This window comes from Geotrypetes seraphini, chromosome 13 (genome assembly GCF_902459505.1).
Source record: "Geotrypetes seraphini chromosome 13, aGeoSer1.1, whole genome shotgun sequence".
NCBI classification, from domain to species: domain Eukaryota; kingdom Metazoa; phylum Chordata; class Amphibia; order Gymnophiona; family Dermophiidae; genus Geotrypetes; species Geotrypetes seraphini.
The window spans coordinates 8,699,952-8,725,150 of NC_047096.1; the positions used below are offsets into that span (position 1 = coordinate 8,699,952).

Here is a 25,199-nt window from a genome sequence, read left to right on the forward strand (position 1 = left end):
ACCTTTCTTCATATGTGAGATCCCCGAGCCCCAAAACCATCCTGGTAGCCATTCGCTGAACCGACTCAATTCTCAACACATCTTTTCGGTAGTGTGGTCTCCAGAATTGAACACAGTACTCGAGATGAGGTCTCACCATGGATCTGTACAGTAAAGTAATGTATGAAAAGTTATGTAAAGAAAGGTTTGTAAAGTAATGAAAAGTATTGTATTGTCATCGCCTGGAAATGACCAGCCATCTTCTAATGTAATCCGCTTAGAACTGCAAGGTACAAGCGGAATAGAAATCACTAATGTAATGTCCTTATTATTTTTTAATCTTTGTACAACGCTTAGTACCTTCGGATAAGCGTTTAAATCAAAAAAACATGAATAAACTTGAAACTTGATTGACACTGTTAGTTAAAGTTTTATTGCGTTTGTCTTTGTCAAAACATGTTTAGCATTTTTAAATTTTTATTTTTTTTAATTTAATTTTCTATGCCGTTCTCCCAGAAGAGCTCAGAACGGTTTACATGGATTTATTCAGGTACTCAAAGCATTTTTCCCTGTCCGTCCTGGCGGGCTCACAATCTATCTAATGGACCTGGGGCAAGGGGGGGGATTAAGGGACTTGCCCAGGGTCATAAGGATGCATGTAATTTGTAAACCCCATCGTTTTTGTGGTACACTTCTCCCTCCGTATTTGCGGTTTCAGCAATTGCAGTTTCAATTAATTCATAGTTTTTTAGCTTTCTGGCTCCTTCCCCCAAAATTACATCAGCTTGCATAGAGAAATCGCTGATTCCAAGCGTTTACAGAGAAAATAGCCAATTCCCAGCACTTTCTTCACTGTGTTTTGCCTCTCCTTCAGGAACAGGCCAGGTTCTCCCACCATGTTGCTCGTTGATTTCACTATATTCATGATGGTTTTTAATAGAAAACAGCGAATAACATACGAAATAGTTATTTGCGGTTTTTCTGTATTTGCTGTTCTGTTAATCCCCCATCACAGTGAATACGGAGGGAGAAGTGTAGATCAATTTTTAAATAAATAAATCTCTCCTCTGCCATCTTTCCTCCAGAGTGACATCTTTAAGTCTGTCCCTCATACTATGACACTCCTATCAAAACCAGTCAAGAAAGTCCATATGTCACAGGACAGCATCCTATAAGAACCTAAGAGTAGCCTTAGTGCAGGGGGTGTCAAAGTCCCTCCTTGGGTCGGGTTTTTAGGATTTCCCCAATGAATATGCATGAGATCTATTTGCGTGCGCTGCTTTCATGGTATGCCAATAGATCTCAATGCATATTCACTGGAGAAATCCTGAAGGCCCTTGAGGAAGGACTTTGACACCCCTGTAGTAGATTGAAAGTGAAATTAACCGTCCCAGGTTTCCCCTAGAACAGGGGTGTCAAAGTCCCTCCTTGGGTTGGGTTGTCAGGATTTCCCCAATGAATATGCATGAGATCTATTTGCATGCGTTGCTTTCATGGTATGCCAATAGATCTCATGCATATTCACTGGAGAAATCCTGAAGGCCCTTGAGGAAGGACTTTGACACCCCTGCCATAGATTGAAAGTGAAATGGACCGTCCCAGGTTTCCCCTAGAACAGGGGTGTCAAAGTCCCTCCTTGGGTCGGGGTTGTCAGGATTTCCCCAATGAATATGCATGAGATCTATTTGCATGCACTGCTTTCATGGTATGCCAATAGATCTCATGCATATTCATTGGAGAAATCTTGAAAACCTGATTGGATTGTGGCCCTTGAGGAGGGACTTTGACACCCCTGCCATAGATTGAAAGTGAAATTGACCGTCCAAGGTTTCCCCTAGAACAGGGGTGTCAAAGTCCCTCCTTGGGTCGGGTTGTCAGGATTTCCCCAATGAATATGCATGAGATCTATTTGCATACGCTGCTTTCATGGTATGCCAATAGATCTCATGCATATTCACTGGAGAAATCCTGAAGGCCCTTGAGGAAGGACTTTGACACCCCTGCCATAGATTGAAAGTGAAATTGACCGTCCCAGGTTTCCCCTAGAACACTGCTTTCATGGTATGCTAATAGATCTCATGCATATTCATTGGGAAAATCCTGAAAACCCGACTGGATTGCAGCTCTTGAGGGACTTTGACACCCCTGCCATAAAGTGAAATTGACAGTCCCAGGTTTCCCCTAGAACAGGGGTGTCAAAGTCCCTCCTTGGGTCGGGTTGTCAGGATTTTCCCAATGAATATGCATGAGATCTATTTGCATGCACTGCTTTCATGGTATGCCAATAGATCTCATGCATATTCACTGGAGAAATCCTGAAGGCCCTTGATGAAGGACTTTGACACCCCTGCCATAGATTGAAAGTGAAATTGACCGTCCCAGGTTTCCCCTAGAACACTGCTTTCATGGTATGCTAATAGATCTCATGCATATTCATTGGGAAAATCCTGAAAACCCAACTGGATTGCAGCCCTTGAGGGACTTTGACACCCCTGCCATAAAGTGAAATTGACAGTCCAAGGTTTCCCCTAGAACAGGGGTGTCAAAGTCCCTCCTTGGGTCGTCAGGATTTCCCCAATGAATATGCATGAGATCTATTTGCATGCACTGCTTTTATGGTATGCCAATAGATCTCATGCATATTCATTGGAGAAATCCTGAAGGCCCTGGAGGAGGGACTTTGACACCTCTGCCTTGACACCTCCAGTAGCCCGTTCTCACGGTGGCCAATGCGGGGTCCCTGTGCTTTCCCAGCATCTGAAGCCCCACGAGCGGGGGCTACCAAACGCCTCCCCCTCCCTGTCTCACCTTTCTTGGCGCCCCCGTTCTATCCTTCTTGAGCCGGTGCCTCCGCTCCTTGTCGCGGTGCTTCTCCTTGTGCAGCTGGAGCGGGGCGAGGGTGAGGAGGGCGGGGGCGGCTTCGCCTTCGCTGGGGGGCCGGGGGGGTCGCTCTCCGGTTGAGGCCTAGCCCGGGCCGCCCCCCTCCGCCCGGCTCCTCCTCCTCCTCCTCGCCCCCCCGCCTTCCTCTTCCGGTTTCCGCCCCTTGCCCCGCACCCTCTCCTCCCCGTCCTCGCCTTCCGCCCGCAGCCGGCCCGCGACGACCATGCGCAGGCCATTTGCCCGCACGGCCCAGTTGCGTGCGTGCGTGTGTTTTTTAAATGGCTCGTCGGACGCAGCGCGCCTGCGCGGACGCGGGGGGTTGCGCGCGCCTCTCGTCGCGGCCGACGCCGGGAGATGTAGTGAGTGGGGCTGCGCGTGCGCGGAAGGGGCCTTCGGGCGCGGCGCGTGCGCTGGGGCACGTCTCCCCCTCGGGGGACGTGAGCGACGTTGCTGCTGCTGCTGCGGACTGCGTCACGTGCGCCTTTTGTTTATCACGCGCTTGAGCGGCGCCCGCAGCCTCTGGCTTTGTTAGTGGCGTGGTCCGCGGAGAAGAGCGTTTGCAATGAAATGGCCCTTGGGCTGCTTAGGCTTGCAAGCTCTCTGGAGGTTGCATTTCTTTTGCAAAAATACCGTTTTAAGATCGGGAGCTTGTCCTTAGCGGTTGAAGCATTATAGTGTTGTTGTTTTTTTATGCACAGTTGTCATTTTTAATGTTTGGGGTTTAATAATTCATTTAATAAATTGTGGAGCTCATTAACTACATTTCTAACATTGCAATAATCTAAGATATTAAAACCCTAAGCGCGCATGCGCTCTCCCACCTGCGTGTTCCGTTTTCCGTGAGCTGTAGGGCCCTGCGGGAAAGTGCACATGCTTGCTTCTACTCCCTCCCTCACTGTAACTTTGCCTCCGTTCGCCGCTGTCGTGGCCCCTTCCCCCCCCTCCTGCACCCTTTCCCGGCGCACACAAGAAACTCTCTCTTGCTCTCTCTCCCCCGATGCAGATGTCGGCCGTGGCGGCCGAGCCCGGAGCCAGTGTAGATGGCTGAAGGCCTGGCTGGAGGAGGACGATGGAGGAGCTGCTGCGAGAGCTCCGCAGAGGCAGGAGGTGATGGATTCGGGGGGAGGGAGTGGGAGGAAGGGAGAGATGTTAGACTCAAGTGAGGAAAGGAGAGAGAGACAGAGGACAGATGGATGAGTAAGGACAGAGGGGCTACTAGGGGGACCAGGAGAGATGGTAGGGGTATAGGGGAAGAGATAGACTTCAGGGAGTGTGGAGGGGGCAGGAGAGAGAGATGGTCCTGGGGAAGGACAGAGGGGGACAGGAAAGGGAAAGATGGCAAAAGGGGTGAAACAGGGTCAGAGAAAGATGGTAGAGGGGTGTGAAACGGGGAAAGGGAGAGATGGAAATGGTAGGACCGCTGCTGCTTTGGGGCACTGAGGGAGGAAAGGTTGGTACATCAGGACTGCTGCTGCCGCCTCGGGTAAGTAAAGACCCTGTCAGGTGATAAATGCAATGGAGGATCTATGAGGGCCAAAAGGGTACAAAGGAATTGGTGAAAGGTGAGGTGGTGGGACATGGGATCAGTGGGAGGCAGGAGGTAGGGCATGGGTGGAGTCAGGGTCAGGGTATAGGTGGGGCTATTCTAGCACCCGTTACTGTAATGAATGTAACGGGCTAAAACACTAGTGGTCATATATTTCTCCTTTTCTTAGATTTCCTTACACATCCATGGGTGGGGGGAGGGAAGTGTATTTTGAGGATTAAAATTACTTAATTATAATATTGTAATCACATCATATGTCTTTTGTATTAATAATTGGGAGAAAATGATTGTTTTATGTATTATTTGTGTAGTTAATAGTGCAGTTTTATGCAGTATTAAAAAAATGTAAACATTAAAATTCATTTAGATTTATTTTATATCCCATTATATACTTTCAGGTACATTATCATAATTCCCTATCTGTCCGTTGGGCTCAAACTCTAGTGTACCTGGGCAATGAGGGGAATCTAAGTGTTTGGTTTTTTCTTCTTTATTTTTCTTTCATTTCAATACATCCAAATCGATAGAAATAAAGGAATATACAAAAGTATAACTTCGCTTAGCTATACAAACTAAGCACCAAGAACTAGAACAATGAAACTAAGTTCAGGATTAAGTGACTTGCCCAGGGCCACAAGAATCAGCGAGGGATAGTGAACCCACAACCTCGGTGCTAAGCCTGTAGCTCTAACCACTGCTCCTATTGCTGACCTACAAGTCTGTCATTCTGCTGCCCCTCAAGTATCTCTCCTTGCTTCTGTCTCTATTATGCACCTCCAGTGAGAACTCCGTTCCTCAGATCAGCCGCTCGTAGCTCTGTACCCTACTCCTCCACTGCCAATCCAGACTTCGTTCAATTTCATCTAGCCGCCCCCTGTGTTCCTGGAATAAATTACCTGAGTTTGTCCGCCAAGTCCACTTCCCTTGTTTAAAATCACTGAAACCCACCTTTTTGACATAGCCTTCAATCCTTAACCTTTACTCCTTTGCCCTCCAACCAGCCAGCTGATTAACCATATTCATGACAACCTGTTGTCTGTCTTGGCATGTTTAGATTGTAAGCTCTTCCCAGCAGGTACTGTTTTCTTCTTTTTTGTGACTTTACAGCACTGTGTACTAGAGAATGACACGGGGGAAAAAAATCTGTCCCCGGGTCACCGGCCCACCCATCCTCTGCACCGCCGCACCGTCACCGCCGATCCCTTCACCGCTCCCGTCACCGTCACCGCACCATCCTGTTCACCGCCCCGTCACCGCCACTGCCATCCCAATCACTCGCCCGTCACCGTCCCCGCTGCATCCATATAAGCCTTTTTCCTTTCACTCTCCCTCCTTCCAATTTGAGCCGGTAACACTAGCGATCGCACGGGTCCTCCGGGCGCCACTACCTGCCTGCCTCGGTCGATCCTGGTGTTTGTGCCGGCTCTCTTCCCTTCTTCTCCTCACAGTTGGTTTGTGGTTATTCTTTGTGCGGCAACCTGCGCGCTTTCCCAGGGAGCCGCACACTAGCGCCGGCTTGCTCAGTGTTCGAATCTTCGTGCTCTGCTGCAACATTCCATGTTTCCGGTTGCCGTCAGAGCAGAAGATCCGAGGCTGGAGCAGCGGCGGGTGTGCGTGCTCGCTGGTAAGCGTGCGGGTCGCCGAGGAGGAGGATCTGCGGGACTGGAGGTGAGGAGAGGGGAGAGAGCCGGCTGGACACTGGAAATCGATTGGGCTGTGCGGGTGTGAGCTGCGGGGTACCGCGGCGATTCCTTCATGCCTCACTGCGGGTGACAAGACCATTCACCGCCCCGCGGGGCGGTGAATGGCCTTAGTCCGCCCGTCTGCCGTCAGCGACTGCTAGTTTCTTCCCTCCGTTTTCGGCGGGTGACCCGCGGCTAAAATGTCGGTGGGCCGCGGGTAAAACCGCCACCGATGTTCATTCTCTACTGTGTACGTCTGGTAGTGCTAAAGAAACAATTAATTACCAGTAGTAATATAATATAGTAAGGATTATGTTTAATAAGCAGCAGTTCGTCTGGGTTTTCAAGTTTGGGGTTGCGGTCTGTAGGGCCTCCACGCAATGTGCGGGTATGACTGATGATGTCACGTGCACGCACACATACGTGTGATGTAATTGCATCCTATCTGCCCATGCTCAGAGGCCCTCCAGACGCAGCTTCAAGCTCGAGGAGAGAGAGAAGAGGTGTTTGCGGGCGGGGGCTGGTGCAGGAAAAGGGTAGGGCTGGTGGTTACATGTGGCCCCCTACCCCAGGGCGCTTAAAGCAGGCCTTGCCTCAAATGTCTTATTTTTTTGTCCTGGATACTTTCACAATGTTCCATTATTGCTGAAATATGTCCAAATCACACCTCTTAACTCCCCCCACCTTTAAGAGTTAGATGCACTGGAGACGACCTGCATCGAAAAATGTCTTAAAAATGGATTACAGAAATAGTGATTTGAATGTTTCGGGCCACCGTTTGGATATTTTTCTGTTTTTTAAAAAAGATCTCCATTACCTCCTATACTTGTTTTTAATATCTAACCTTAATTATCTTTGTTCACAGCAAGTTTATTAACATAGCTACCACACTTTTTCTCTTAAATTTAAATAGGCATTTTTCATATGCGTGTCCAGCTATTTGTCATCTCTGATTTGGAGCTTTATAGCCCAGTGCACTGCATATCTGTAAGAGCTGCTTAGATATCCCATGTTGGTGGAGGATTTCTTGGTCCTTTAGGTTTACAGAAACGGATTCCGAAGCCTAGAAATGAAACAGATAAACAATTAAGAAGCCTGCAGGGAAAGCACCGATTGCTGATCTGTGTCAGAAATGGTGCTGCTGTTCATACCGTATGTCAACATACACCCTCGTTATATTCTTTTTCAAGCATCAATAAGAAAATAGAAATGTTCAAACTTTTATCCTTAAAGGGAAATAACTTCTCTTATGTCTTTGGTTTTAATTGGCTGTGGGAGATAAAAGAAACCTGTTTTGTGAATATAGACCAATAGGATTTCCCTAATATAAGAACAGCCTTACAGGGTGTGGTTCATAGAGGAGGGTGTGGCTTACTGGTAGAGCTCCTGCCTCTACATCCAGAGGTTGTGAGATCAAATCCCAGTGCTGCTCCCTGTGACCCTGGACAAATCACTAAATCCTCCAGTGCCCACCATCTTAAATGCCAGCTTTGAATGGCAAAGCCACAAAAAGGCAGTATATAAGTCCCCATTCCTTTCCCAGTCTGGGTCAGACCAATGGTCCATCTGGGCCAGTATCCTGTTTTCACAGTGGCCACTTCAAGTCACAAGCACCTGGCAGAAACCCAAATAGTAGCAACTTTCCAAACAGAATCCCAAGGAATAGCAAGTTTCCAGAATCCCAAACAGTAAGATTCCAGAATCCCAAAGAGTAACAGCATTCCATGCTACTACTGATCTCAGGGCAAGCCATGGCTTCCCCCATGTCTGTTTCAATAACAAACAATGGATTTTTCCTCCAGCAACTATTCCAAACTTTTTTTAAACCCAGCTATGCTAACCGCTGTTACCACATGGACCGGGTTCAGTAAATGGCGCCCAAAATTGGGCGCTGAAAAACTGGTGCAGAGCACTATCGTATAAAAGGTGCTCCAAGTTGAGTACAGAAGAGCACTTGGAGCCCGTCCAAAATTTGGGTGGCAGTATTACGCTGAAATCTAGTTTAAATGCCAGTGCCCAACTCTTGGCATTTTGGCACAGGAATGGCTATATTCTATGACTCCGTCCATATGCAAATTTTTGGAACACCCCTACCATACCCCCTTATGATTTAGGCATGGGGGTTATAGTGCACAGGAAGATGTACACGCTAAATCTAATTTCTGTCAATAAACTACAATATAGTAGATTGCTGACATCAATTTATGGTAGTTCATGGCTTCTTAACTAACTAATTTGCACATGCATTTGTGATCTGCATGCTTCTGTGCTTTTAAGAGAAACCCAGCTATGAGCACAGTGAGCTCAAAACATGGCAGGATCAGTGGCATACAGTATTTCAGATAGTATTACTGCTTTACGAGTTAAAGTCCTGGGTAAGTAGGTGGGAAGGGAAGGAAGGGGGATTTGTTCAGAGATGTTTGGGGGTTGCATAGAAGAAAAACTGTGAACTGGTATGCTAATCTGTGTTTGTTTTGAATTAAAAAAAAAAATACAAGTGGAAATAAAGAAGTAAATAAGAAAACAGATAAATTAATAATTATAAAATAGATGGTCTGGGTCTTCTGTTGAAGGTGGGAGTGAGGGAGGCATCCTGTTTATTGTTCAAGGGTGCCACCTAGTGGTAAAATGAGGGTCTATGATAAGAACATAAGAAGTTGCCTCCGCTGAGTCAGACCAGAGGTCCATCCTGCCCAGCGGTCCGCTCTCGCGGTGGCCCATCAGGCCATAAAAGGGGTTAAGTGACTTGCTCAGGGTCACAAGGCACCACAGTGGGATTTGAACCCAGTTGCCCCTCCCACAGTGCTTAGGCAACTGCAGTATCCATTAGATTATTTCTCCAGTGAAAAGGATTTAGGTCCCAATTCCTGCCCCATACTTTCAATGTCTCTGTCATTTGGAAGTCAGATACCTGGGGACATATCTTAAAGACCAGAAATCATCTTCCAAAACATGTCCACTTTAATATCAGCTTCACATTCCTTTTATATTATTCTACATGAATCAGGTTTGTCAGCATGTGACGTAAACACAAACCATATAGGGACACAGGTCACATGAAACTTTAAAGACATCAGCATTTTCCTCTATCTCTGGCTGGAGTCCAAAGGGTCAGAAAAAACCTTAACCAGCAGAGCCCCTAATCTAAATCTGTCTGTAAATACAGCTTAACAAAACAATTGAATTCACTTCACAACATCTCTGTTTAAACATAAATGTCCTTGTGGTATTTTCAAAGAAGGAAAGACAAACAGGGTCTGGCTTTTACAGCTTGAAAACAAGGCCTAAGGACTTGATACGTGTCCCTTCATCCAGTTCTTGCTTTATTGTATAATTCTTGTGCATGCACCGATTGGACACTTCAGATCTTATTTACTCATAATGTTAATTTAGAAGGCTCCAGGCACATACAGTACATAAAATAAACATTTACATGTAAAATGGGGAAAGCATGCATGGCATGGCTCAGAAAAGCCTGTATTAAGTAAATATGACTAGAGATAGAAAATGCTTTCTCGTAAACATACCAAAGTTATAGGAATGAGCCGGAGTTGTTTGACTGGGCAGATTCAGCCGCGTTTGTCAAGACGGGCATATTACAAATAGCTGAAAATACATGGAAATGATGGAAAAGCTGATGAACATCTTTGTTTCTGAACTTAGAAGTTGCACTATTCTATGAAGGGCATTCAAGGATGAGTGCTCTTTACAAAACAGCATTAGTCTAATCCAGTGTTGTTCACAGAAATTTCCTGCCGGTCCACAAGGCCAGCATGTGCATCAAGCCCAAAACAGTGTTCTTCAACCGCCGGTCCCACGGTGCGATCGATGCGGCATTATCTTCGAGCCAGCTCCCTCTTCCTAACTGATTCAGTGCACAAAGCTACAGGCAGTGGCTCCTACGGGCATCCTGCGCCTGAACCGGAAGCCTTCTCTCTGACGTTGCAGACGTCAGAGGGAAGGCTTCCAGATGATGCACGGGACGTGAAAGGTGTAATTAGTACTATTATGGGGGCGGGGTCAGGGGTGGAGATTGGGTAGAGATGGGCGGGGTCTGGCCCACGACTTAGCCCCGTGTTCTTCAACTGCCGGTCCACGGACCGATGCCGGTCCACAGAATAAGTTTTTTTTATTTCTGCCGGTCCATAGGTGTAAAAAGGTTGAAAAACACTGGTCTAATCTAATCAGGATTTCTTAATCACACTTCTCCAGAATAAGTTCAAGCCCATGCAATATCATGGCGAAAAGTTACATCACATAAAAGGAGAAGGTAGAACTGTCATAAGAGGGAGGCAGGAGGGTGGGGGCGTCCCTCCTGCCGATTTTGCAGCTACGTGGGTGTCGGGTATTGTTGGGGGCGCTGTTGCCTGAAGTCGGGTGGTGTCCGGTGATGGGGGGGCAGGAATGTTGGGGGATGTGGAGGTGATGTTTGGGGGGGGTGTCAGGGGAGGGGTGTAGAGTTCCAGCTGGTCCTGGCAGGAGGAATCCCCTTCAGCTGAGCTGACAGGAATCCCCGAAACCGGCTCAGCTGATAAGGATTTCTCTGCCACAATCAGCTGATGGCAAAGCCTCAATGTGCTGTTCCCCTCCCCTCTCTCCCAATCTCTGGGTGGTGTGAGGGGGTTGTGATCACTGGGGAGGAGTAAGGGGGGGTCATGGCTTAAGCCCTCCAGTGGTCATCTTGTCCATCTTTGGGACACTTCGACCGGCGTGTAACTTCTGCCTAGGATGTTCTGGAAAAGCTTTGATTATTGCTTCAAGATGTCCAGATGGAATCCCGCCCGATTCCCACCCATAACACACTTCACAACACGCCCCTTTGATCTCTGGACACACAGCAGCTTAGAAGTGCCGCTGAACGTCCAGAAAGTTTGTTTTGATTATTGGCTCTCGGACGTCCCTGCTATTAGGACGTCCAAGTGCCGAATTAGACTGGTTTTTGGACATTTTAAAGTTTTGATTATGAGCCCCATACTGCCTCTGTTCCCAATGGGCTCACAATCTAAGTTTTGTACCTGGGGCAATGGGGGCAACAGCCATACTGGGTGTGGTTTAGAGAGGAGGGAGTGGCTCACCAGTAGAGCTGCTGCCTCTGTACCCAGAGGGTTAAGTGACTTGCCCAGGGTCACAAGGAGCTGAAGAGGGAAATGAACCCAGTTCCCCAGGATTTCAGTCCATTCCCCTGTAAATGTGTCTGTGGCAAAAGCTAACAGTCAACGCTTCAGTGCAGTAAAGGCAGAGGGTACGCTAGATATCAGCCCCACAGTCTTCAAACGTATGACACATTAATAATGTTTGCTGTTACGGTGAGGAAAATGCAAAAACTTAACACACTCATGATTAAACCCAGATGTGTATGAAAGATGGTGGCCCGTCAAATGCGCCCCGACGGTGGATACTATTTTGTCTTTTTGAGGGGTGGGGTTGGGGGACCTCCTCTCCACTACACTTAAAGATTCACTTCCTATCTGGAGGCCGCATGATCAAAAAGATGTGCGGAGAGTTGAGTCAGTTGAGCGAATGGCCACCAGGATGGTCTCAGGTCTCAAGGATCTCCCGTATGAGGAACGACTGGCTAAGTTGCAGCTGTACTCACTCGAGGAACGCAGAGAGAGGGGAGACATGATCGAGACGTTCAAATATGTCACGGGCCGTATCGAGGTGGAAGAGGATCTCTTTTTCCTTAAAGGACCCACGGCAACAAGAGGGCATCCGTTACCCACGGCAACAAGAGGGCATCCGTTACCCACGGCAACAAGAGGTCATCCGTTACCCATGGCAACAAGAGGGCATCCGTTGAAAATCAGGGGTGGGACATTTCATGGCGACACCAGAAAATATTTCTTCACCGAAAGGGTGGTTGACCGCTGGAATAATCTTCCACAACAGGTAATTGAGGCCAGCAGCGTGCCAGATTTTAAGAAAAGATGGGATTGGCATGTGGGATCTCTTCATGGAGGTAGTTAGGGAGTGGGCCATTAGTGTGGGCAGACTAGATGGGCCGTGGCCATTTTCTGCCGTCATGTTCTATTTCTATGTTTCTATTTAGTGTTAGGGTAAGGTTTACATCACGATTATGGGAACCCTTTACATAAGTGGATATCTGGAAGGCCCTGATTTGCTCAGTCTCCTCAGGCCCCGTCCCTTGGGAGGGGCTTGAGGCACCTCCGGCCTTCCAGATATCCATTTATGGCAGATTCAGTCACGGGGCGGAACAGACGGGCCGCGATTGTCGAGCGTGCACTTGTCCGTGTCCGCAATTGTCATGCGCAGATTTGTCGGTGTACAATAAAAGATATACATTTTTTTGGGGGGAAAAAAAAAATTCCCTCAATATTAGCACATGTAGAAACACAAACCCACAACCCAGAAACATATAAACTCAGTCAACTTACTTTTTTTCACATTTTGAAAAATTTTCAAGCTCTGCAAAATTAGAAAAAAAAAAAAAAAGAGTGTGTTAATGCTATTATGGCTTTTTATTTTTGGTCTAATAGTCAACTCTGATCCCAGCCCTATTAGAACAGGGGTAGGCAATTCCGGTCCGCGAGAGCCGGAGCCAGGTCAGGTTTTCAGGATATCCACAATGAATATGTATGAGATGGATTTGCCTCTCATGCATATTTATTGTGGATATCCTGAAAACCTGACCTGGCTCCGGCTCTCCAGGACCGGAATCGCCTACCCCTGTACTAGAACATAGCTCAGTATAGGAGCGGAGGTGAGCTTGGGAGAAACCCAGACACTACTGGCCTGTAGGGTAAAGTTCTATATGTGGGCGCTTCCTTCAGGCACCCCTAATGCTGTACGGTGAGAACCGATTCTAAATCAGCATCTGGGCACCTAGGGCCAGATTCTGTATAGAACGCCCAGTCTCAGAAGTCGCCTCAGTGGCTTTTGAGAATCGCATATGGGCGTCATATATAGAATCGCGTCTGTCCTCACAGACAGACACCTAAGCCCGCCTAACACCACGATTCTCTATCCGGCATCCATGCCACAGGATTTCCCTGCCGTGATAAGTTGAGAGGCAACCCATCCTGGTTTTCGAGATTTCCACAATGAATATGTATGAGATCTATCAGCATGCAATGGAAGCAGTGAATGCAAATACATCTCATACATATTCATTGTGGAAATCCCAAAAACCAGGTTGGACTGTGGCCCTCGAGGACCGGATTTGAGGAAGCCTGCTCTTCTGGCTGGAATCTACTCTTGCGTGGTTGACTATCTGCAGACAACTCTTTTTGGTTTTGCTCAGTGAAGGGCACCGTGAAGGAAAATTTTCTGTGAAACTGTTTTTACAGCAAACGCCAGCGGAGCACTGCAGTCAGTTCCTTGTAGAGTGCTACAAAAGGTTGTTCCAAAGCTTTACCTTACTCCTGTTCCAGCGTTTCACTGGATCCAATGGGGTGGTGTCCTCAGCAGTGACTTCCCCTGAGAAGTTTGCAGCTGTCACCGCACTTTCTTCTGACTGCGTCTGCATAACTGAGAGTAACAGAAACATCTGTATACCAGTAATAACAAACATCTGCCTCTTTACACCCCTGCAAACCCATGAATGGTGAAAAACAAGCAGTGGCAATCTTTCTCAAACTTTACGGCTACGTATTTGCCTTTCTGGCTAGCGCAACCGTACTGAGCTAGAATCATGCCCTGTGCAATGCCCCCCCCCCCCCCCCGGTGCCCCCACCACTGTTCACTCCATTTTTCTTGCTCAAGTTGTAATACTTGTACATTATTTCAAACTAAGTAAATAAAGAATTAAAAAAAAAAATTTAGAAGCTACTTATCCAGTCAAAAAAACCCCGAAAGGTTCTCTGAAGTCTTGCAGAACTCGTCCCTCACTATTGAAAACATGATATCACCCAGTGGCCCCTACCTCACCTGATGCACCATGGTCAAGAAGAGGAAACAGTGGATGGGAAGTAATTGTGCAGCCATACCCCACCTCCCTTTCATCCTGTGTGGCCAAACCATTCACATAGCCCTGGTGGCTAGATAAGTTTCTGTTGAACATCATTAGCTATAAAATCTTTTAGTAGCAAAACAAGAAATAGGTGGCAAATGATAAAGGACAGAATTTGTCCCCCGATCCCGTCCTCACGGTTAACTGCAGGAAGCCATCCCTGTGTCATTCTTTAAGGAGAAAGGGAAGGATCAGAGTCTGAATGGGCCCAGCCACTGACCCTCAGGCCTTGCAGTGAAGAATGCTGGTGTAGAAAGACCGAGGTTGTGAAACGTACTAGAGAATGACACAGAATGGTTTCCCGCGGGGACGGGAACAATTCTGTCCCCTGGTCATTCTCTAAGAACATCCCAGTGGTGTGCGGTCAGGGCCTTCAGGGGATTCGCCCCCACCCCCCCCTAAAGGGGGGGCACTGCTCTGAATTTGATTGGTCGAGAACGGTCAGGGCCTTCAGAGAGTTCAGAGAATCCCTACCCCCAAGAGCCCTGCTTTTTTTTTTTTGGTTTTGTTTACTAGTTTCACTGGTTGAGCAGACTGCCTACTCAAGAAATCAAACTGCATCAAGCATAAAGAAAAACAAAAAAATTAAAAAGCATGTCTGTAGAGCTGAAGATTCACCGAATCCCCTAAAATCCCTCACCACACGCTATTGGCATGGATGCATTAACTGAATAACGCAGACCTAACAGGGGACCTCTTACCATTTCCTAAATAGGAGGTGGAAAGTGCTCCCATGTTAATTTTTTTTTTTTTTTAAGGCTGTGCACGGCTATAAAAATATATATATAAAATGACCAGGTTTACGGCCTTGCTAGAAATGAGCTTAGCGTGCGAGAAAGTCAAATATAAGGATGCGCTAAGCCTATTTCTCAGTGCAGCTTAGTAAAAGAGCCCCCACATTAGGAATTCACACTACACTTCCCCCTCCGTATTCGCGGGGGTATGGGGCAGAGCCGGCCCGCGAATATTAAAACAACCGCGAATAATATTCGGGCCGGTTCTGCCCCTAACCCCCGCTTCCCCCGGCTATTTTAAGCCCTGAAAGCCCCTATCTTAAGCCTTACCTGGTGGTCCAGCGGGTTTTCGGGGCAGGAGCGATCTTCCCACGCTCCTGCCCCGTGCAGATCGCTCACAGGAAATGGCTGCCTTGAGCTCCCGTAGTCTCTCGAGCCATTTCCTGTGAGCGATCTGCACGGGGCAGGAGCGTGGGAAGATCGCTTCTGCCCCGAAAACCCGCTAAGACTTAACGGGGGGCTTACAGGGCTTAAAATAGCCTGAAAAATGAAAATGCATTTTTTTTGGTTTAAAAATGCGAATAAGCGAATCCGTAGATACGAAATTCGCGAATACAGAGGGGGAAGTGTACTTGGCATCCAGGGATCAAAAGGAAACGAGGTGACTAAAGTCTAAATAAATGGAATAAGATTTTTAAAATATTTTTTCTGTTCCGCTCCAGTGTTTGTGGTGTGTGTGTGTGAGGGGGGGGTGTGGGTGTCAGGTCAAAAGCGCGCCGGGACAAAGGCGCGCCCAGACAATTGAGCGCAGCGCGGAGGCGTGCGCCGCTCAAAATTACTGTTTTTAGGGCTCCGACGGGGGGGGGGGAACCCCCCCACTTTACTTAATAGACATTGCGCCGAAATTGTCACTTACTGTCGTCCTCACTGGCAATCATAAGTGATTCCCGGGTTCTTTCAGGAAGTGGTGGAGGGGAGGGAGAGCGGTCTCGGGCACGTTCTACAACGGGGGATAGAAATGGAAAGAGAGAAAAATCACACACGGTAATTACACGCACACAGTTAAGGAATTGTCCTCACATGCCAGCTGAAATCTGGCTACATTGCTAATGGAAAGAAAGATTTCTTTTTTAAAATAGTTTGATATCAGTGTGGGAAATCATAAGTCCCTCATATTCTTAGGCAATACATCACTGGAATTCACCCAATTGCCAGGCTTCTAAAACACTGGTCCAAGAGCTCAGAGCAGCCAAGTGGATTTGAGTTTCGGACCCCATTCCCTCGTTCTATATCCCCCTCCCCCAACAGACATTAAGGACCCAGTTTTTCTCTGTCCCACTCTCCAGCAACACTTAGGGGGGGTAATAGGTAATTCTATAAGTAGGTGCTTTGTTTTAGACTTTTCGGTACTCTGTGGTGACAGCCTACTCAGTATTCACTGTTAAGACGAGTGAGCCTTTCAAAAAACAACCCCTCCCCCTTTTGACCTGCATCTTTTTCCCTCTCCTCCACCCCCCAGATCTGACATTTGCCTCCAACCCGTAGCCTGGTAACCAACCCCATCCACATCAGCATCTTCACCAGTGCAGCAGTGATGCACATCCACTGTCTGCGCTGGACTCACAGGCTTCCATCTACCGTGTCCTGCTAGAGAGAAAACAGGAAGTGACATCAGTGACGGAGGGATGTGCGGAGGGAAGCTTGTAAGGCCGTCTCAGGCAATGAATGTGAATTGCTGTTCCTGCACCAGCAAAGATGCTGGGAGGGAGGGACGGGTGAGAGGAGAGCAAGGTTTCTACCACTGAACTTTTTGATGGGCCAGATAAGGTGGGCCTGTGCCTACCCAGGCCCATCCATAGCTATGCCACTGACCTGTTACACCAGCCATAGACCTGATGTACCTACAGCTGCCTAAATGTGGCAAGGATGCTCATGTAAGTGGCACATAAGTTAGGGATACTAGATTTTCGGTGTCAGGTCAAAACCGCAGAAGACAAAGGCGCGCACCGACAACTGAGCGCAGCGTGGAGGCGCGCGCTGAAGAAAATAACTGTTTTAGGTGCTCCGATGGGGGTGTGTGTGGGGGGAACCCCCCCACTTTACTTTATACAGATCGCGCCGCGTTGTGGGGGGTTTGGGGGGTTGTAACCCCCACATTTTACTGAAAACTTCACTTTTTCCCTAAAAACAGGGAAAAAGTTAAGTTTACAGTATAATGAGGGGGGTTACAACCCCCCAAACCACCCACAATGCTGCCGCGATCTGTATTAAGTAAAGTGGGGGGGCTCCCCAACAAAACCCCCCATCGGAGCCCCTAAAAACTGTCATTTTCTTCGGCACGTGCTTCCCTCTTGCGCTCAGTTGTCAGCGCGCACCTTTGTCTTCCGCGGTTTTGTCTATGAACCGAGCGGACTGCTGGGCACGATGGACTGACCCAGCAGCGACAATTCTTATGTTCTTATGTACAGTTAAGGAGACACCATTAACCCTACTGAATTAAATGGAAGATAAATAAAAAGTCTTTAGACTTTTGAAAAAAAAAAAAGACATTTACAGATAATATATTATGAAAGGTGACATTATGTAAGAAAATTACTGGGGGAAGGTTTTTTTTTATGCCAGCGATAGATTTTAAGCTCTATGATGTGTTTCACAAAAGCTTACTGAGGGTTTTGTTTCCACAGTGTTTTAGTATAATATATGTTTTTTTAAAAAAAATAATTGCACGTAGGAAAGATCAAACAAACAGAACTGCAGACGTGTACAACAACGTAGGCAAAATTTTATTGTGACAAACAAAAAAAATATAAAACCTTTTTACCAAACAGGGGACCCAACACGGTCCGTGTTTCGGACAACCTTCATCAGGGGTCCATGGTAGAAAAGGAAAAAAACAAATGTCACAAAAAATTGCAATGGACAAAGTTCAGTAGAAAAAAACTAAAGTGAGTTTTCACGTTTATTTGTGAAGCTTGGCAATAAATGCAGTCCATTTTTTTCTACTGAACTTTGTCCATTGCAATTTTTTGTGACATTTGTTTTTTTTCCTTTTCTACCATGAAGGTTGTCCGAAACACGGACCGTGTTGGGTCCCCTGTTTGGTAAAAAGGTTTTATATTTTTTTTGTTTGTCACAATAAAATTTTGCCTACGTTGTTGTACACGTCTGCAGTTCTGTTTGTTTGTTCCTGGTCGGTTTTCTCACTGCAGATAGAGTTGGACCTCCCCCTTCTTTGGTTGTTGCTCTTGCACGTAGGAAAGATAACATCCCTTTTGTAGAAAGGTCTAAAGAAACATTTTTGCATCCAAGTGTTTGGGGCTGGGCCTGTCCTACAAGCCGCTTTGATACACATGTGTCATGAAAATGCTCACATTGGTTTAAATCAGGGGTGTCCAACCTTTTGGCTTCCCTGGGCCGCATTGGCCGAAAAAAATGTTTCTGGGGCCGCGCAAACACTGAAGCAAGACAGAGGAGGGAGCCGTCAAGATGGTAAACACCCAGGGGCAGCGGAGGAAAACACTGCATCGCCCTCGACCGGGGCCGCACAAAATACGTCACGGGGCTGCAGGTTGGACGCCCCTGGTTTAAATGAATAAACATAAAGGCAAAAAGAGAGAGAGCGCAAATCTTACCCAGCTTTGAACTTCTTACTTTCACACTCTGCAATTAAAATGGAAAACACGTTAACAAACCTGTGGCAGGTATCCGGGTAGAAACCGAGCATATGTCTGCTGGACTGACAGGGAGAACAGGAAATGTCACAAAAAGTTAAAAAACACAAAGGCGTCCTTTTACAAAGGCGCGTTAGGGCCTTAACGCGCAGAATAGCGTGCACTGAAATGCCCCGCGCGCTAGCCGCTACTGCCTCCTCTTGAGCAGGCGGCAGTTTTTCAACTAGTTTGCGCTAATCCGGTGCGTGCGCTAAAAACGCTAGCTCGCCTTTGTAAATGCAGTCCATAATGTATCCTAACACCTTTGCAGAGGCTCATGTAGACCGCTCTGAATTGACTCCCCAGTAGAGAATGACACGGTGACAAAATTCATCACCGTTCCCGTCCCCGCGGATAACCGCGGGAAATAATCCCATGTCATTTTCTAGTGTCTATTTTAACCTCGGTCCTTCTACACCAGCATTCTTCAATGTAAGGCTTGCGGGTCAGTGGTTGTGGCCATTCATACTCTGATTCTTATGGGAGCCAGGGATAATGAAGCCATTGTGACATCACTGTTGTGATTGGCTTTTAGGCACTGGTGGAATGAGGCATTATGACATCACAATATCTGCTCTGGATACCAGAGACTGTCATTCTGTAGTGTCTCTCTCAACCTCAGTCCTACACCAGCATTCTTCAAAGCAAAGTTTGCGGGTCAGTGGTTGTGGCCATTCATACTCTGATTCTTATGTGAGCCAAGGATAATGAAGCCATTGTGACATCACAGATGTGATTGGCTCTTAGGCACTAGTGGAATGAGGCATTATGACATCACAATATCTGCTCTGGATACCAGAGACTGTCATTCTGTAGTGTCTGTTTCAACCTCAGTCCTTCTACACCAGCATTCGTCAAAGCAAAGCTTGCGGGTCAGTGGTTGTGGCCATTCATACTCTGATTCTTCCCTCTCTCCTTAAAGAATGACATGAAGATGGTTTCCCGCGGTTATCCGCGGGGACGGGAACGGTGATGAATTTTGTCACCGTGTCATTCTCTACTCCCCAGTCATTTGTAGCGGTATAGAAGCTCTCAGTAATCATAATCGTATACCTGTGTATGTATCTAAATGCCCAAATTCCACCTGTGCACCATTCTAGAGGCCAACTGAATTTCAGCTTCAGTCTTGGCATCCAGGCCGAAATCCGAGTTTGGTCATCATTCAGTTTTGCCTGAAAATGGTTGTGCATTTTCAGCTGGAACCGAAACCCTCTCTCCCCATAACCACCCTCTCTGCCTGCTTAGCCCACCACACACCCAGGTGGCCTAGAGGCTCTTCGGGACAGGAGCAATCCTGAGTCGCTCCTGCCCATTCCAGTTACAGTCCCAACATATAGTTTGATATTTTAATAAACTTGATAAACCACTCTTCATACAATGTCACGGCGTGATACGTCTCAGAATATTAATAAAAATACATATCATCATGAAAACATCCACAACTATAAAATAATAAAAAGTTAAAAGTAGAAACAGTGGGTTTATCAAATACTGTAAATACAGCTTTAATTTCTTCTTAAAACTAGTCAACAAACGTTCTTCTTACACTTAGTGGTAACTCATTCCACAATTGTGGGGCTTTATTTCCCTCCCACCCCCTTAAAAAAAGGCCCATTCCCTCATAAGCACAAGATAAGCATCTCTTACAGCCAGCAAAAATAATAGCTGTGAGCCCGCTATCCTCAAAACCCTATTTGGAAATTATATATTAAGCAATAATGCCAAAGAGTTGCCCTACTGGGACAGACTAAAGAGCCATCAAGCCCAGTACCCTGTGTCCACCAGTGGCCAATCAAGGTCACAAGTAACTAGCAAGATCCTAGAAATAAGCGGTGAATTTTCCCAAGTAAATCTCAATAATGGCTTTGCACGGGGCAGGAGAGTAGGACGATCGATCCTGCCCCACGTCACCGCTAGACCACCAGGTAAGTTCTGGGGAAGGTCCAGGACACAGGAGGGAGGCAGGGGTAGGTCAGAGCCGGCTCTAAAATTTATCCATGATTTTTCAATATTTGCGGGCCGGCTCTGCCCCTAACCCCCACGAATATTGAGGTTCTGCTGTACAAAAAACAAAATTGCCCCACCCCCTCCTAAAATTGGGAAACATCTTTTTTAATTCAAAATTAATATACGGTACAAAATTCACCCCAAATCTCCCTTTAAATAACAGTAACTACTAAAGGAGATTGTATCAATAAAAAAACCCAATCATACTCCATAAATTATATATAGCGGTGCTAAGAATCTGTCACATATATGTTTCAAAAGGCAAAAACCAAAGGAAAATCCAACGAAGACTGCAGTACAGGAACAACAAACACAAAACAAGAAAAAACTGCAGACAGTATGTACAAGATGCAGGCTGTGTTTATTATATCAAATGTTAAATGCGGTCAATGATACCACTTTTTCCAAACCAAGGGACCCAACATGGTCTGTGTTTAGGTAAACACGCCTTCCACAGGGGTCCATGGTTGATAAGGTTTTGAATCAAACCGCAGTTTAAATTGATAATGAACAAAAGACTATGCAGTAATCAACCATGGACCCCTGAGGAAGGCGTGTTTACCTAAACACAGACCGTGTCGGGTCCCTTGGTTTGGAAAAAGTGGTATCATTGACCGCATACACTTCTTTGAGGGAATAAACAGCCAGATGGACAAAGGGGAACCCATAGACATCATGTACCTCGACTTCCAGAAAGCCTTCGACAAGGTACCCCACGAACGGCTGCTTAAGAAGCTGTGGAACCACAGGGTGGAGGGGGTTGTTCACCGATGGATTAAACACTGGTTGGCGGGCAGAAAACAGAGGGTTGGAGTGAAGGGCAAATATTCAGACTGGCAATGGGTCACGAGCGGAGTTCCGCAGGGGTCAATATATTTATAAACGATCTGGAGACAGGGACGAAATGTGAGGTTATCAAATTTGCAGATGACACCAAACTCTGCAGCAGGGTTAGAACCACGGAAGACTGTGAAGACCTGCAAAGGGTCCTAACGAAACTGGAAGAGTGGGCAAAAAAGTGGCAGATGCGTTTTAATGTGGACAAGTGCAAGGTCATGCATGTTGGGAAAAAGAACCCGATGTTCAGCTATACAATGGGGGGGGATCATTGCTAGGGGTAAGTAACCTTGAAAGAGACCTGGGTGTGCTGGTGGATATAACAATGAAAGTATCGGCGCAATGTGCGACAGCCTCAAAGAAAGCGAACAGAATGCTGGGTATCATCAAGAAGGGCATCGCGACCAGGACGAAGGAAGTCATCATGCCACTGTATCGTGCAATGGTACGGCCCGCATCTGGAGTACTGTGTCCAGTATTGGTCGCCGTACCTCAAGAAGGACATGACAATACTTGAGGGGGTCCAGAGAAGGGCGACAAAAATGATAAGAGGTATGGAAAACTTTTTGTATGCCGACAGGCTAGAAAAGCTGGGGCTGTTCTCCCTGAAAAAGTGGAGACTTAGAGGAGACATGATAGAAACTTTTAAGATCCTGAAAGGCATAGATAAGGTAGACAGGGACAGATTCTTCAGGCTGTGGGGAACAACAAGTACTAGGGGGCACTCGGAGAAACTGAAAGGGGACAGGTTTAGAACCAATGCCAAGAAGTTCTTCTTCACCCAGAGAGTGGTGGACACATGGAACGCGCTCCCGGAGGTTGTGATTGGGCAGAACACACTGCAGGGGTTCAAAGAAGGTTTGGATAAATTCCCGAAGGATGCGGGGATTGAGGGGTACGGATAGAAGTAGTGATAAGTCAAAGGGTGAGTCAGGGACCACTTGACAGGTCATGGACCTGATGGGCCGTCGCGGGTGCGGACTGCTGGGGCGCGATGGACCTCTGGTCTGACCCAGCAGAGGCAACTTCTTAGGTTCTTATGGTGTCGCTATGAAATCTCCCACCTCTGACTTTCAACAGGTGCCGTAGGTCCTTTAGGGAAAAAGATATCTTCTTCCACCTCAATACGGCCCGTGACATATTTGAACGTCTCAATCATGTCACCCCTCATCTTGTACATATTGTCTGCAGTTTTTTCTTGTTTTGTGTGTTACGTATATGTTTCAGCCACAGACTGAATACAAAGATTTCAATCATTACACCAATATACTAACAGCTCCCACTCTTATATTTTTTTTAAAAACTTACTAAATCAGTGCAATGATTGAAATCTTTCTGTCCAATATTCAATGGTCTTTAGACCACCAGGAGACATTCCCAGTCAACTAAATCCCCATAAGCCAGCAACCCACCTGATCGGTCCTGGGGAAAGCTAGATTCTTTGTAGGCTGTGAAAACCACATATTCCAAAAATGATAGAATTATTCAAAAGACTCAGTAGTGCGTGCGAGCTGTCTAGATTGCAGAGGTCTTTCCTAGTGATGGTGTCACCATATCATTTTATGACGCTCTTGAATAAACGTGATTTCTTTCCGAGCTGCACTCATGCTAGCTAACGCGCACAGATTTAATTTTTTTTGGGGTCAGCAGCGTGGCAATTGGCAGCAGGATTTGTAGTGAATGCCGATACGCGTGAAAATACAAACTAAAACAGTTACCAATATTCATGCGAGATAACGGAGCTCAGACCAGGGTCTCTCTTTACCTTACTTCTTGCCATGGATTTTATTGAGTCGGCCCACGTCTTGCTGTGAGATGTGCCGCTCCATTCCAACGATGTACCGAATTTTAGGTTCTTGTGCAAAAGTTGGGCTTTTGACTTCGACTGTCGGGTTTCTGTCAGAGGAAAAAAAAATCCAAAAGTGTGGATTATTTACATTACATTACATTACATTAGGGATTTCTATTCCGCCTGTGCCTTGCGGTTCTAGGCGGATTACAATATAGAAGATATCTGGGCATTTCCAGTAGAATTACATTACAGGATAAGAGTAAGTTACAGGAACAGTAAAGAATTATGATACTTCAATTTCACGGAAATTGAGGGCTCCCTTTACAAAGCCATGATAGCTTTTTTTAAATCACCGGTTGATAGAATTCTTATGAGCGTCGCAGCTAATACTGCCATGGCCAGCAATTAAAAAAAAAGTCTAACGTGGCTTCGTAAGGGAGGGGGTGGGGGAGTCGTGCTGCGTCTGGCCATACTTCCTGTTAAAGTTTGGGCAGGATTTTCTCCTTGCTTCATCGCGGGTGGGGGTGGGGGAGGGGGGAAGACCTTCCTTCTAACATTAGCAAAAGCCATTACAAGTCTTAGTAAGAACAATGATGCCATGTCCAAACCATTTTACACCCAGCTATTCTAATATAACAGATCTTGGGAACAAAAGAGTCTGAATGCCTAGGGAAGCTTCACTAACTCCCATAATTCACACAGCCTAGAACCCGAGAATTTACCTCTTTCCTCGAACTCTGCTTTCTTGCTACAACACCCCTTTCCAGCCACTGACTCTTCTTCTCCTAACTCTCGGAACTGTACCAAACTATATTCACACCCTCCGTGCTTCACCACTGCCAGTGAGAGGAGACAGTGAGCTGGGAGTAATTTTTTGCACTCTTCCATATTTGTGCCCTGAGTGGCTGGGCCAGGTCATCTTAAGAGTACAAAAGGAAGTGGGAACGGACAATGAACACTCCACTGAAGATCACTGATATAAAACCAACTTGTTTATTTCATAAAAGGACACAAGCAGAAGTTGGTTTTACATCAGTGATCTTCGGTGGAGCGTTCATTGTCCGTTCCCACTTCCTTTTGTGCTGTTTTATACCCGTGGGTTCTCTGTCCTGTTGGACTTTTTGGTGTTTACCAGATCATCTTAAAACATTCTGGCAAGTTCTGCCCTGTGACTTTTTGCCAAAGCAGTGAATGGAAATGAGCACCCAGTCGGCAGCGTTGCTAAGGAAGCCAAAAGCCTGAAGTCATAATGCCGTTGTACAGGGCCATGGTGAGACCTCATCTGGAGTACTGTGTGCAATTCTGGAGGCCACATTACAGTAAAGATGTGCGCAGAATTGAATCGGTTCAGCAGACGGCCACCAGGATGATCTTGGGGCTCAAGGGTCTCCCTTCCTTTTACCTCCCCCCCCCTGTCCAGCAGCACCCCTTCCCCGCTCCCCCTGTCCAGCAATAGCCCTTCTCCCTTCCTTTTACCTCCCCCCTGTCCAGCATCCACTAGCCCAGGCAGCCTCTGGGCTTTTGCTAGGCCGGCCTGCCTCGCATTATTGAAGTTGGCCAGCCTAGCAAATGCCCCGCGGCTGCTTGATGAAACCGTGGCTGCTGCCGCTGCTGATCCGGGGGTGAGAAGAAGAGGTGTCTTAGCAGCGGCAGCGTAGTCAAAAGGCAGAAAGTCAGACGTCGTCGGAGATCGTGGCAGGAAATCAGCTGAGGCAGGCACTGCGAATGCGCAGCACGGAGTCACGGATCACGGACGCACGGAGTTTGAAGCCCGCATACGCGCTAAGGGTTTTATTATAGCGGATACTTACCTTCTTCTCTAGCCACAATATAAGATTCCGGTGTCCGCTCTGGCAGGGGGGGAGGATTTTCTTCATCTGGGTCTGGAGAAACTATGAAGAAATTGATCAAACGGTGTTACTGCTTCAACCTAATATCTGAACTCAGTGAAAATGTGGCTTGAAAAGATGTTGGGAGGCAGACGCAGTGTATAAGGGGATGATATTTGGTGGGCGATAACTGGGTAGGAGAGGCTTGGTTATCGCCCACTGGCCAGGTGTTAC

General features: G+C 46.9%; 2 protein-coding genes across 6 annotated transcripts in view; both read right to left on the bottom strand.

Annotated features, from left to right (window-relative positions):
* Positions 1 to 3,131, bottom strand: part of RSBN1 (round spermatid basic protein 1) — a 39,374-nt gene extending 36,243 nt beyond the window's left edge. Inside the window, exon 1 of the mRNA XM_033918278.1 lies at positions 2,788 to 3,131. The gene's annotated coding sequence lies outside the window, so the exon portion shown is untranslated. The remainder of the gene's footprint in view (positions 1 to 2,787) is intronic.
* Positions 3,132 to 6,399: 3,268 nt separating this feature from the next.
* The window catches only part of PTPN22 (protein tyrosine phosphatase non-receptor type 22), a 65,780-nt gene continuing 46,980 nt past the window's right edge, over positions 6,400 to 25,199 (bottom strand). For 3 of the 5 annotated variants that reach the window (XM_033918663.1, XM_033918666.1, XM_033918667.1), the window contains 7 exons: positions 24,948 to 25,028; positions 23,110 to 23,240; positions 18,423 to 18,450; positions 15,707 to 15,790; positions 13,463 to 13,575; positions 12,483 to 12,513; positions 9,614 to 9,693 (listed from right to left, as the gene is read on the bottom strand). In XM_033918663.1, coding sequence (XP_033774554.1) covers positions 9,620 to 9,693; positions 12,483 to 12,513; positions 13,463 to 13,575; positions 15,707 to 15,790; positions 18,423 to 18,450; positions 23,110 to 23,240; positions 24,948 to 25,028 — 542 coding nt within the window. In that variant the 3' untranslated portion in view covers positions 9,614 to 9,619. Of the gene's footprint in view, positions 7,151 to 9,613; positions 9,694 to 12,482; positions 12,514 to 13,462; positions 13,576 to 15,706; positions 15,791 to 18,422; positions 18,451 to 23,109; positions 23,241 to 24,947; positions 25,029 to 25,199 lie in introns of those variants that run through there. The other 2 variants (XM_033918665.1, XM_033918668.1) reach the window with 2 other exon arrangements.